The 12,043-nt window shown below is 39.1% G+C and overlaps 2 protein-coding genes across 2 annotated transcripts; both read right to left on the bottom strand.

Moving 5' to 3' along the window:
- Nucleotides 1-2,336: 2,336 nt before the first annotated feature.
- On the bottom strand, nt 2,337-3,075 carry LOC108124358 (uncharacterized). Its single transcript, XM_017239972.3, has 3 exons — nt 2,935-3,075; nt 2,692-2,868; nt 2,337-2,626 (listed from the first exon to the last, which is right to left on the bottom strand). Exons 1-3 carry the CDS (start codon nt 2,990-2,992, stop codon nt 2,409-2,411), a joined length of 453 nt encoding a protein of 150 aa, XP_017095461.2. The 5' UTR covers nt 2,993-3,075; the 3' UTR covers nt 2,337-2,408.
- Nucleotides 3,076-3,958: 883 nt separating this feature from the next.
- LOC108124356 (uncharacterized) lies at nt 3,959-4,589 on the bottom strand. The gene is made up of 3 exons (XM_017239970.3): nt 4,509-4,589; nt 4,261-4,446; nt 3,959-4,192 (listed from the first exon to the last, which is right to left on the bottom strand). The coding sequence occupies exons 1-3, from the start codon at nt 4,564-4,566 to the stop codon at nt 3,975-3,977; spliced, it is 462 nt and encodes a 153-aa protein (XP_017095459.2). The 5' UTR covers nt 4,567-4,589; the 3' UTR covers nt 3,959-3,974.
- Nucleotides 4,590-12,043: the final 7,454 nt, after the last annotated feature.

Genomic DNA, 12,043 nt, shown 5'->3' on the forward strand with positions numbered 1-12,043 from the left:
TTGTATTGAAAAGGTAATGGAATTTGAATAATCCATACACAAGTTTTTTTATTCAATAAACACCCTTTTTTATGCAAAATATACAATATTGCTATAGTCTCTTAAATCAGGTCGTTAAATTTTCTATTATCATTATACAAATTGCCTTTTCTTTGATTTACATTCTAAAAATTCACAAAGCATCAAGCCCACACCGCAGAAATTGTGAAAAAATGTTCAAATTTAATACATATTTAATTTGCCACATTTGTTCGTCCAAAGCCACCAAATAACTGTCAGGCTGCTTTTCGTGCCAAATTACAATAATAATGAAAACTGCAAAGAAAAATGAACGAAAAAATGGAAACTAACAATGTGAAATTGAATAAAAATGACCAAAGAATAATAATAATAAAAAAAAAAACTGTATTAACCACGAATTACAAATCAATTTAAATGCGCCAAACTTTTTTAGAATGAAGCCAAACAATGAAACTTCTCGTTATTCTATTTCCTCGAAAGAAGCGAAAACTTTTAATTCAATTCCTGTCTCAGGCATGTCAATGAGCTTGGGATTCGAGGATGGAGGAAACTTAATGGGCCTCTTTTGGCCTCTTGAATGCAACATTTTTGGGTCGTTGTGGATGGAAATTTGTTTAGTAAATTAAAAGTACTTAAAGTGCAAGTCAAGATCCCAGTTTCAGGCTCTGTCTTAGTCCCAGACCCGGTCTCAACTAAACCAATCCCCTCGATTGCGTTGTCTTTGGTCCCCCAACCCATCTCTGGCATTATGTATTCTTTTTTAAAACATGCAAAATCACGTCTATGCATCTTAATAACTTTTCGTGCTTGTGCAAACAATGCGAACGTGAAAGTTGAATAGGTTTGGCTTAGTTATCAGAGGGTTCCTGTCTACGTTTTGGGTGGCAGGGGGAAAATCTGAGGTCGGGACCAAGGTGGGGTTTGGTCTATGGTCTTTCAATGCATAAATCAAATGTACATATTGTAGTTGAAGTTAAACTTAATTTAGTTTTTGGGAGTTTCCAACTAGTTTTCGGTCCGGGTGGGGGATTGGAAGACATGGAAACTATACAAATGGGGATGGTTTTAAAGATTAAATGGGAGTTGCTTTGATTTTTGCAGTTTGGTTTTCTTCTAGATGGGTTTCTTCTTATTCTCGTTAGATACAAATTCTGATATAATAAAATGTAGTTTAAAGTTAAAATAAATATTGATACCAATTTATTGTACTCTTCTTCATAATATCTTATAATTTTTTCTAAATATTTTTCCCATCAAAGTCTCCACTAAAATGGCGAGACTCTTCACCGTTTGGATGTCAAATTCATAATAGTAACTTTTGTTTAGCAAACACATCCATTCCCATTTCACATTCCACTCACTCTCATACACGAAACAATTGAATCGAAAAGAAACCAATCAGTCAAAAAGGGGGATTCCCCATGCAACCCACCGGATGCTGCAAAAAAGCCCACAAAAAAACAAAGTTACAACAATACAAAAATTAATTGATGGCGAGCTCACACACACACACACTGGCACAGATGACGCACCAACACTAATTGGCAGCAACAACAATAACTACAATATGCCAACATGTGGCAAAGGCCACCAAGTTTGATAACGGTATAGCAGGAGACGATGGGCGTTAGGGAGTGTTGCACGGGCTATGGTTATGAAACATCCAAAACGAGCCTGTAGAAGGGTTTGGCTGAGAGTGAACATGGCCAAATCGATGCAGACATAGACGGGCAACAATCAATCAATTAAATGCCTCACTGCAGCTACCAAAAACAGCAAAAACAAAAACTATAACAACAACTTCAACAACCAGAGGACGTCGGATAATGTTCGGCATGCAAAAGTGTTGCAGCCTTTTAGGCAGTCGGGCAACAATATTAAAGATTTATGCTTGTTTCTCGAACTCATTCCGATTCCGACTGATTCAGGTTCTCTTTGCGATATTTTGTCCATTTAAGTGACAGGTTGAAGAGTTTGTAGAGTTCCCCCGATGACTTATGCAGTCGAAACTTTATGGAAACAGAGATGAATCAGAGAGCACTATTATCGGTTGACTTGCAAAGCTGAGACCAGATTAACTGCCCAAAAGCACTACAAAACTTCAATAATCTATGGATTTTGTAAAAGCTTTTATGTTCCATAACCAGTCTAGCCAAGAGTAATAAAGGTAAAGAGTTAAGCTACCAAAATAAACCTGAAACCCATAAAATGTAATCGAAAAACGATTATACCCTTGTGAAATTTTTCCAAAAACGTGAACCTCCGGGAAGCCCAAGCAGCTAATCTAATCGAAAATGTGATAAGAACCGCCTGAATTTAGTTCAATAATTTATTAAAAGAGTTGTATAGGTTTTTGTCCTTAGCTCATCATTATAAATAGTTACATTCTAGGCGTAGATCTTGGCCAAAACGAGGCCCACAATGCTGGCTGCAATAGTAATGCTGCTGCTACTCATTTTTCCGGCCGGGTTCTTGTTGCACTTGTTGCCCGAGCAGATGTTACACCAAGTCTTATTGTAGTGGGCATAAGCGGGTTTCAGGGAAAGACTACAAGGTGCCACTGCGGGGTGTACGCAACCATGAAGCTGATGGATCACTTCGTTGTCTATTAAGAAAATGTAACATTTTTAGGGTAAATCTTGGCAAAATATTTCCCTATAAATAACTCACTCCACGTATACTTGATGGCAAGACAGTCGAACCTCGTGCTGGTCGCATTTCTTACTCCCTGATGGTAGACTCCCAAATTATCGGAGGTCTTATTTGCTTCTGCATTGTTGCAGGTGACTTTCGAGGGACTTTTGCAGTCCTTGGGAGTGACGCAGGTATAGCAGACCAGAGAATTGGCTATAAAAGAGTAAATAAATAAGTTAAACATTTTACAAGATAGTATTTATTGTCCCAGTGACTCACCATACTGTACAAAAACAAAGGCAATCAGCACGCCGGCTATGGCAAGTTTCGCATTCATTTTGAAAGAATTTTAAAAGTTTAAAGTACTGCCACGATCTTAGCCACAAGTGTATTCTTAGTAAACTAATCGGTGTTAAAAATTGTACTGCGTTTTTATACACCACTTCTCGCACCTTACTCAATTTTTGAGGGAGAACTGAGAAGCGATAAGCTTGAGTAAATATATAAAGATTAGTTTATCTCGAGTACTATACGCCGCCCAAGAAGCTAACTGAAAAGTGTTTCAATATGGGGAATTCAAAGGGATTTCCCTTACGGTTTCAATTCAGAAAATTTAGGTGTGCCAATTTTATTATATTTTTTATGGTAGGTTATACTAGGTACCTACACCTTATAAGAAATGGTACTTCCTTTTTTTGTAAGGCGTGAGTATTGGCTGGTACCGCTTGGTAACCATAGAGTTAGCTCTCTCAGATCTCTCTCTGTGTTTTCGTTCCAGGTATTATCTTTAGCTCTGGCTCTTTTAGTCACCGACTAACAAAGTCACAGATGGCTCAATTCTTATCAGCTCCCAACCGATATGCTAAGTACTATATAGCCATAAAACTATATATTGGGTCACTCGAATGGTAGCCATTGAAAAGGGGAAGTTTTTGGGTAAATTGATTTGCAAGCTTTCATGAGATTTCATATTCAATTTGAAGCCAATAATGCCCGAAACTAAATTATATTTGCATTAACACGTCTGGATCTTATAAGATTATTTGTTTAAAAAAAAATTACAAAAGGGTAAAGAGCAGGAAAAAATTACTAAAGCTTAATAACCAGTCACTACTGTTTTCATAGAATTCTTCAAACTCTTGAAGACAATAAATGATTAATGCCTTCAAGTTAAAAATAACCATAAATGAAAAAATGTAGACGTCGAATAAATATCTTAAAGTGCCTTAAAATAAAAAACCAAAACTCTTTTGGCAAAAATTTATTCAATTCAATAAATATTACAAATGTCATGTATTCTTAAATACGGTATTTGACTTTTAATGACTTATGGCCTTGGCCAGGAGCAAGGCAATCACTGATCCGACGATGGTAAAGAGACTTCCACTGAAGGTTCCGGCCGGATTGCAGTAGTCGGTGTTGCAAGTATTGCAACGTCTAGCCCAAGTGCCCTGCTGTGTTGAATTCGACAAAGTCAGGGTGCAGACATTAGTGCCAGGATGGACACAGCCCAAGAACTCAGATGTGTGAGAGTTGTCTGCGTAGAGTTTGGGGAAATGGGTTATTAAATACTTGTTGCTGGGCAGACATCGGTTAAGATCTTACTCGCTTGGTGGTAGTATGTAAGATTGGCGCAGAGGAAGCTCAAGCTGCCATTGACGGTGGGCACATTGCTGTGGTAGGTCCCCAAAAAGTCCTTGTTGGCATTAGCGGTGGCATTAGTGCAGGTCTGTGTGGAAGGACTGCGGCAAGCCGAGGGACTGTTGCAACTGTAGCAGCTTAGGGAACTGGCTGTTAGGGTGACATATTCCATTAGCGATGAATCGATGTCGAATTTTGGTCAATTCTCTTACCGAGCTGCACGCCCAGAAAGGCCACAAGGACAACAGCGAAGGTCACTTTCTTCCACATTTTGATCGAGGTTTTTTTAGTTGTTTTCGCGACTATTGCCAAAGAGAAATTAATGCGATTGCAATCGAGAGCCACATTTTGTAGCCGGCTATTTGCCGATAAATGAAGTATATTTTATGCCCCCTTATAAAGATTAGATTATGATATCTATACGCTTTATCCCCGTTTGAGTCAGGGAACCACTTTGATGGACTGAGTAAACCCCCAGGTATTTATGAGGACTTTTACATTGGTTCTAGTCTTTGGAGTTTATTTTCACAGGTTTTAGGTCAAACATTAACGATTGAATTCCATTGATAATCAATCAATAAATTATAGAAAATAAGTATGTCTTTTAATACTAGCAAGAATCATAAATATATCCTCGATTAAATTTCGGTTAATCAAAATTTAATTCGGAATCATTTCATTAATGAAAAATATTTTATAAGGAAGCTGTTGTGTTATTTTTTTTATACATTTTGTGACCTTAATCTTTTTTACATTTGTATATAACTAAACTGTCCCCCAATCTAAACCAAGAATAAACTTCGGAGAATCATGTCTTTTTTTGGAAAAAAAACTGTAACTAAATTAAAAAGGGACTTGCTGTAGGTGAAATTGAAAATCATACATCATAATCGTGGCCAGTGGCCAGGACATGCCACGAATATTTAAGTAGCTACCATAACAACAGGAATGTTAAGCCGATGTCAAATATGCGTGAGGGAATATTACAAATGACAGGACAAATGACTGAGTGCAGTGGAAAAGGAGCAGGGCAAGTCCAAGGTACAAGAGCACTCCAATCTGCTGGAAGAAGAAAGACATACCAGGCATCGCCTGCGGTTGAGATTTTAAAAATACGTGTATCTGTGTGTCCAAAAAGGTAAACAACAGAATTACAATATGCTTTCTTAAAAATTACAAAAAAAAGGAAGCCAAACAGGACGAAACAACTAGAAGCGAGCTTTTTTTCTGACAGGACAATAAGCAAGGATAAGCATCGAAATGATGACGATGTTGATGATGATGGCGGTAGTGGGAACGAGAGCGACGGCGGGGTATTGCGGAAAGTGGCTAAGAGCGCTGGCAAGACATATACAAACACAAACGTAGATACAGATATGCGACAGGCGACAACGATAGCAAAAGTCGACGAGTCTGACAGTTACATTTTAGTCCTGTTGCGACTCCTGTTTGTCTACTTTTCCCGCTTTTCCCGTTTGTTTTTCAGGTTTTTTTTTTGCCTTTTTTGGTTCCGCTTCTTGCAGGACCTGGCCACATTCCCGCATGCACATTGCACTCATATTCCGGTCACGTATCCTTTTTAATCCTGACAAGAATATTATTTCCATAAAAACGCACACACTCACACAGATAGGACGAGCTATGGCAACATCCCGGCAGATCAAGTATACGCCCCATAGGCGCCACCTAACTGAGTCATAGACAAACCGGAATGGACCCAAAGCAGATGTATTTAATTTTTCTATTACATGAGTTTGGGACTTGAAACATTTCCTCCTAAAAATATTTAAATGTTAAGACTTATACTATTTTTATTTTAATATTTACCAACTTTAGAAACTTCAATACTTTTTTTTTACCAAAAAGTCTTATAAACAAGGATTGACAAGATTTTGTATGCCATTGACAATATTTGTTGTACACATTACAAATTACAGAAGCTGGAAAACAATTTATTACAACTCCTTGTTGTTGAGCCAGCTGGACACACACAAGGACACATTAGTGTATCCTCACAGACAGGACTGGCTAAGAGAACAACAATGTAGACTGCAATGCAAACAAATCGACAAACTATAATAATAAGACAGTCCCCTGACATGCCAGCAGATAAAATTAGAGACAAAAATGGGGATACAGAGTGCGAAGGACGGGGGTTACAGGACTCGACTCATTGCATTGTCTGCAGCAGCTGCAAAAACTTTCAACATCAATGAAAGGAAACAAACAAATTTTACATTTTCTATGTCTCGGTGGCTCCAATGAAACAGCAATGGAGAAAAAAAATGGAAGCAACATGGGTGAAAAACAAGAGGGGAGTAGTCCAGTGAGAAAAACAATAACAAAGCAGCTTAAGTACTGCCACAAGTCGTTAGTCGAGGTCGCCACTTCTCGAAGAGGAGCTCAGCCACTTTAAAGGGAAACAGAAAAGCTCTCGTCTTTGGCTGAAATATAATAAACATGTTTATATTTAATCCAAATCCAAATGGGAACCAAATCAATATGGTGTTTTCTCCTATATGGCCCACTGTGATGGCTATATCTTCCCCAATCCTGTTCCGATTCTCAAGCGGAGTACCTTAAACCATTTCTGGATTGATTTGCCATCATTCTGCATCAAAATCCTGAGACAAAATATTTTTCAGATTTTTTGTCCATTTTTCCTGAGGATCCCCTGAAAATGGGGTTTTCCACTATATGGGCCACAGTGATGGCTATATCTTCCCCAATTCTCATCCGATTCTCAAGCGGAGTACCTTAAACGATTTCTGGATTGATTTGCCATCATTCTGCATCAAAATCCTGAGACAAAATATTTTTTAGATTTTTTGTCCATTTTTCCTGAGGATCCCCTGAAAATGGGGTTTTGCCCTATATGGGCCACAGTGATGGCTGTATCTTCCCCAATTCTCATCCGATTCTCAAGCGGAGTACCTTAAACGATTTCTGGATTCATTTGCCATCATTCTGCATCAAAATCCTGAGACAAAATATTTTTTAGATTTTTTGTCCATTTTTCCTGAGGATCCCCTGAAAATGGGGTTTTCCCCTATATGGGCCACAGTGATGGCTGTATCTTCCCCAATTCTCATCCGATTCTCAAGCGGAGTACCTTAAACCATTTCTGGATTGATTTGCCATCATTCTGCATCAAAATCCTGAGACAAAATATTTTTCAGATTTTTTGTCCATTTTTCCTGAGGATCCCCTGAAAATGGGGTTTTCCACTATATGGGCCACAGTGATGGCTGTATCTTCCCCAATTCTCATCCGATTCTCAAGCGGAGTACCTTAAACGATTTCTGGATTGATTTGCTACCATTCTGCATCAAAATCCTGAGACAAAATATTTTTTAGATTTTTTGTCCATTTTTCCTGAGGATCCCCTGAAAATGGGGTTTTGCCCTATATGGGCCACAGTGATGGCTGTATCTTCCCCAATTCTCATCCGATTCATAAGCGGAGTACCTTAAACGATTTCTGGATTGATTTGCCATCATTCTGCATCAAAATCCTGAGACAAAATATTTTTCAGATTTTTTGTCCATTTTTCCTGAGGATCCCCTGAAAATGGGGTTTTCCACTATATGGGCCACAGTGATGGCTATATCTTCCCCAATTCTCATCCGATTCTCAAGCGGAGTACCTTAAACGATTTCTGGATTGATTTGCCATCATTCTGCATCAAAATCCTGAGACAAAATATTTTTTAGATTTTTTGTCCATTTTTCCTGAGGATCCCCTGAAAATGGGGTTTTGCCCTATATGGGCCACAGTGATGGCTGTATCTTCCCCAATTCTCATCCGATTCTCAAGCGGAGTACCTTAAACGATTTCTGGATTCATTTGCCATCATTCTGCATCAAAATCCTGAGACAAAATATTTTTTAGATTTTTTGTCCATTTTTCCTGAGGATCCCCTGAAAATGGGGTTTTGCCCTATATGGGCCACAGTGATGGCTGTATCTTCCCCAATTCTCATCCGATTCTCAAGCGGAGTACCTTAAACCATTTCTGGATTGATTTGCCATCATTCTGCATCAAAATCCTGAGACAAAATATTTTTTAGATTTTTTGTCCATTTTTCCTGAGGATCCCCTGAAAATGGGGTTTTGCCCTATATGGGCCACAGTGATGGCTGTATCTTCCCCAATTCTCATCCGATTCTCAAGCGGAGTACCTTAAACGATTTCTGGATTCATTTGCCATCATTCTGCATCAAAATCCTGAGACAAAATATTTTTTAGATTTTTTGTCCATTTTTCCTGAGGATCCCCTGAAAATGGGGTTTTCCCCTATATGGGCCACAGTGATGGCTGTATCTTCCCCAATTCTCATCCGATTCTCAAGCGGAGTACCTTAAACCATTTCTGGATTGATTTGCCATCATTCTGCATCAAAATCCTGAGACAAAATATTTTTCAGATTTTTTGTCCATTTTTCCTGAGGATCCCCTGAAAATGGGGTTTTCCACTATATGGGCCACAGTGATGGCTGTATCTTCCCCAATTCTCATCCGATTCTCAAGCGGAGTACCTTAAACGATTTCTGGATTGATTTGCTACCATTCTGCATCAAAATCCTGAGACAAAATATTTTTTAGATTTTTTGTCCATTTTTCCTGAGGATCCCCTGAAAATGGGGTTTTGCCCTATATGGGCCACAGTGATGGCTGTATCTTCCCCAATTCTCATCCGATTCATAAGCGGAGTACCTTAAACGATTTCTGGATTGATTTGCCATCATTCTGCATCAAAATCCTGAGACAAAATATTTTTTAGATTTTTTGTCCATTTTTCCTGAGGATCCCCTGAAAATGGGGTTTTCCCCTATATGGGCCACAGTGATGGCTGTATCTTCCCCAATTCTCATCCGATTCTCAAGCGGAGTACCTTAAACGATTTCTGGATTGATTTGCCATCATTCTGCATCAAAATCCTGAGACAAAATAGTTGTTAGATTTGTTGTCCATTTTTCCTGAGGATCCCCTGAAAATGGGGTTTTCCCCTATATGGGCCACAGTGATGGCTGTATCTTCATCAATCCTGTTCCGATTCTCAAGCAGAGTACCTCAAACGATTTCTGGATTCATTTGCCATCATTCTGCATCAAAATCCTGAGACAAAATATTTTTTAGATTTTTTGTCCATTTTTCCTGAGGATCCCCTGAAAATGGGGTTTTCCCCTATATGGGCCACAGTGATGGCTGTATCTTCCCCAATTCTCATCCGATTCTCAAGCGGAGTACCTTAAACCATTTCTGGATTGATTTGCCATCATTCTGCATCAAAATCCTGAGACAAAATATTTTTCAGATTTTTTGTCCATTTTTCCTGAGGATCCCCTGAAAATGGGGTTTTCCACTATATGGGCCACAGTGATGGCTATATCTTCCCCAATTCTCATCCGATTCTCAAGCGGAGTACCTTAAACGATTTCTGGATTGATTTGCCATCATTCTGCATCAAAATCCTGAGACAAAATATTTTTTATATTTTTTGTCCATTTTTCCTGAGGATCCCCTGAAAATGGGTGTTCCCCTATATGGGCCACAGTGATGGCTGTATCTTCCCCAATCCTGTTCCGATTCTCAAGCTTAGTACCTTAAACGATTTCTGGATTGATTTGCCATCATTCTGCATCAAAATCCTGAGACAAAATATTTTTTAGATTTTTTGTCCATTTTTCCTGAGGATCCCCTGAAAATGGGGTTTTCCCCTATATGGGCCACAGTGATGGCTGTATCTTCCCCAATTCTCATCCGATTCTCAAGCGGAGTACCTTAAACGATTTCTGGATTGATTTGCTACCATTCTGCATCAAAATCCTGAGACAAAATATTTTTTAGATTTTTTGTCCATTTTTCCTGAGGATCCCCTGAAAATGGGGTTTTGCCCTATATGGGCCACAGTGATGGCTGTATCTTCCCCAATTCTCATCCGATTCATAAGCGGGGTACCTTAAACGATTTCTGGATTGATTTGCCATCATTCTGCATCAAAATCCTGAGACAAAATATTTTTTAGATTTTTTGTCCATTTTTCCTGAGGATCCCCTGAAAATGGGGTTTTCCCCTATATGGGCCACAGTGATGGCTGTATCTTCCCCAATTCTCATCCGATTCTCAAGCGGAGTACCTTAAACGATTTCTGGATTGATTTGCCATCATTCTGCATCAAAATCCTGAGACAAAATAGTTGTTAGATTTGTTGTCCATTTTTCCTGAGGATCCCCTGAAAATGGGGTTTTCCCCTGTATGGGCCACAGTGATGGCTGTATCTTCCCCAATTCTCATCCGATTCTCAAGCGGAGTACCTTAAACGATTTCTGGATTGATTTGCTACCATTCTGCATCAAAATCCTGAGACAAAATATTTTTTAGATTTTTTGTCCATTTTTCCTGAGGATCCCCTGAAAATGGGGTTTTCCCCTATATGGGCCACAGTGATGGCTGTATCTTCCCCAATTCTTATCCGATTCTCAAGCGGAGTACCTTAAACGATTTCTGGATTGATTTGCTACCATTCTGCATCAAAATCCTGAGACAAAATATTTTTTAGATTTTTTGTCCATTTTTCCTGAGGATCCCCTGAAAATGGGGTTTTCCCCTATATGGGCCACAGTGATGGCTGTATCTTCCCCAATTCTCATCCGATTCTCAAGCGGAGTACCTTAAACGATTTCTGGATTGATTTGCCATCATTCTGCATCAAAATCCTGAGACAAAATATTTTTTAGATTTTTTGTCCATTTTTCCTGAGGATCCCCTGAAAATGGGGTTTTCCCCTATATGGGCCACAGTGATGGCTGTATCTTCCCCAATTCTCATCCGATTCTCAAGCGGAGTACCTTAAACGATTTCTGGATTGATTTGCTACCGTTCTGCATCAAAATCCTGAGACAAAATATTTTTTAGATTTTTTGTCCATTTTTCCTTAGGATCCCCTGAAAATGGGGTGTTCCCCTATATGGGCCACTGTGATGGCTGTATCTTCCCCAATCCTGTTCCGATTCTCAAGCGGAGTACCTTAAACGATTTCTGGATTGATTTGCCATCATTCTGCATCAAAATCCTGAGACAAAATATTTGTTAGATTTGTTGTCCATTTTTCCTGAGGATCCCCTGAAAATGGGGTTTTCCCCTATATGGGCCACAGTGATGGCTGTATCTTCCCCAATTCTCATCCGATTCTCAAGCGGAGTACCTTAAACGATTTCTGGATTGATTTGCTACCATTCTGCATCAAAATCCTGAGACAAAATATTTTTTAGATTTTTTGTCCATTTTTCCTGAGGATCCCCTGAAAATGGGGTTTTCCCCTATATGGGCCACAGTGATGGCTGTATCTTCCCCAATTCTCATCCGATTCTCAAGCGGAGTACCTTAAACTATTTCTGGATTGATTTGCTACCATTCTGCATCAAAATCCTGAGACAAAATATTTTTTAGATTTGTTGTCCATTTTTCCTGAGGATCCCCTGAAAATGGGGTTTTGCCCTATATGGGCCACAGTGATGGCTGTATCTTCCCCAATTCTCATCCGATTCATAAGCGGAGTACCTTAAACGATTTCTGGATTGATTTGCCATCATTCTGCATCAAAATCCTGAGACAAAATATTTTTTAGATTTTTTGTCCATTTTTCCTGAGGATCCCCTGAAAATGGGGTTTTCCCCTATATGGGCCACAGTGATGGCTGTATCTTCCCCAATTCTCATCCGATTCTCAAGCGGAGTACCTTAAACG

This window comes from Drosophila bipectinata, chromosome 2L, assembly GCF_030179905.1.
Source record: "Drosophila bipectinata strain 14024-0381.07 chromosome 2L, DbipHiC1v2, whole genome shotgun sequence".
Lineage (NCBI taxonomy): Eukaryota > Metazoa > Arthropoda > Insecta > Diptera > Drosophilidae > Drosophila > Drosophila bipectinata.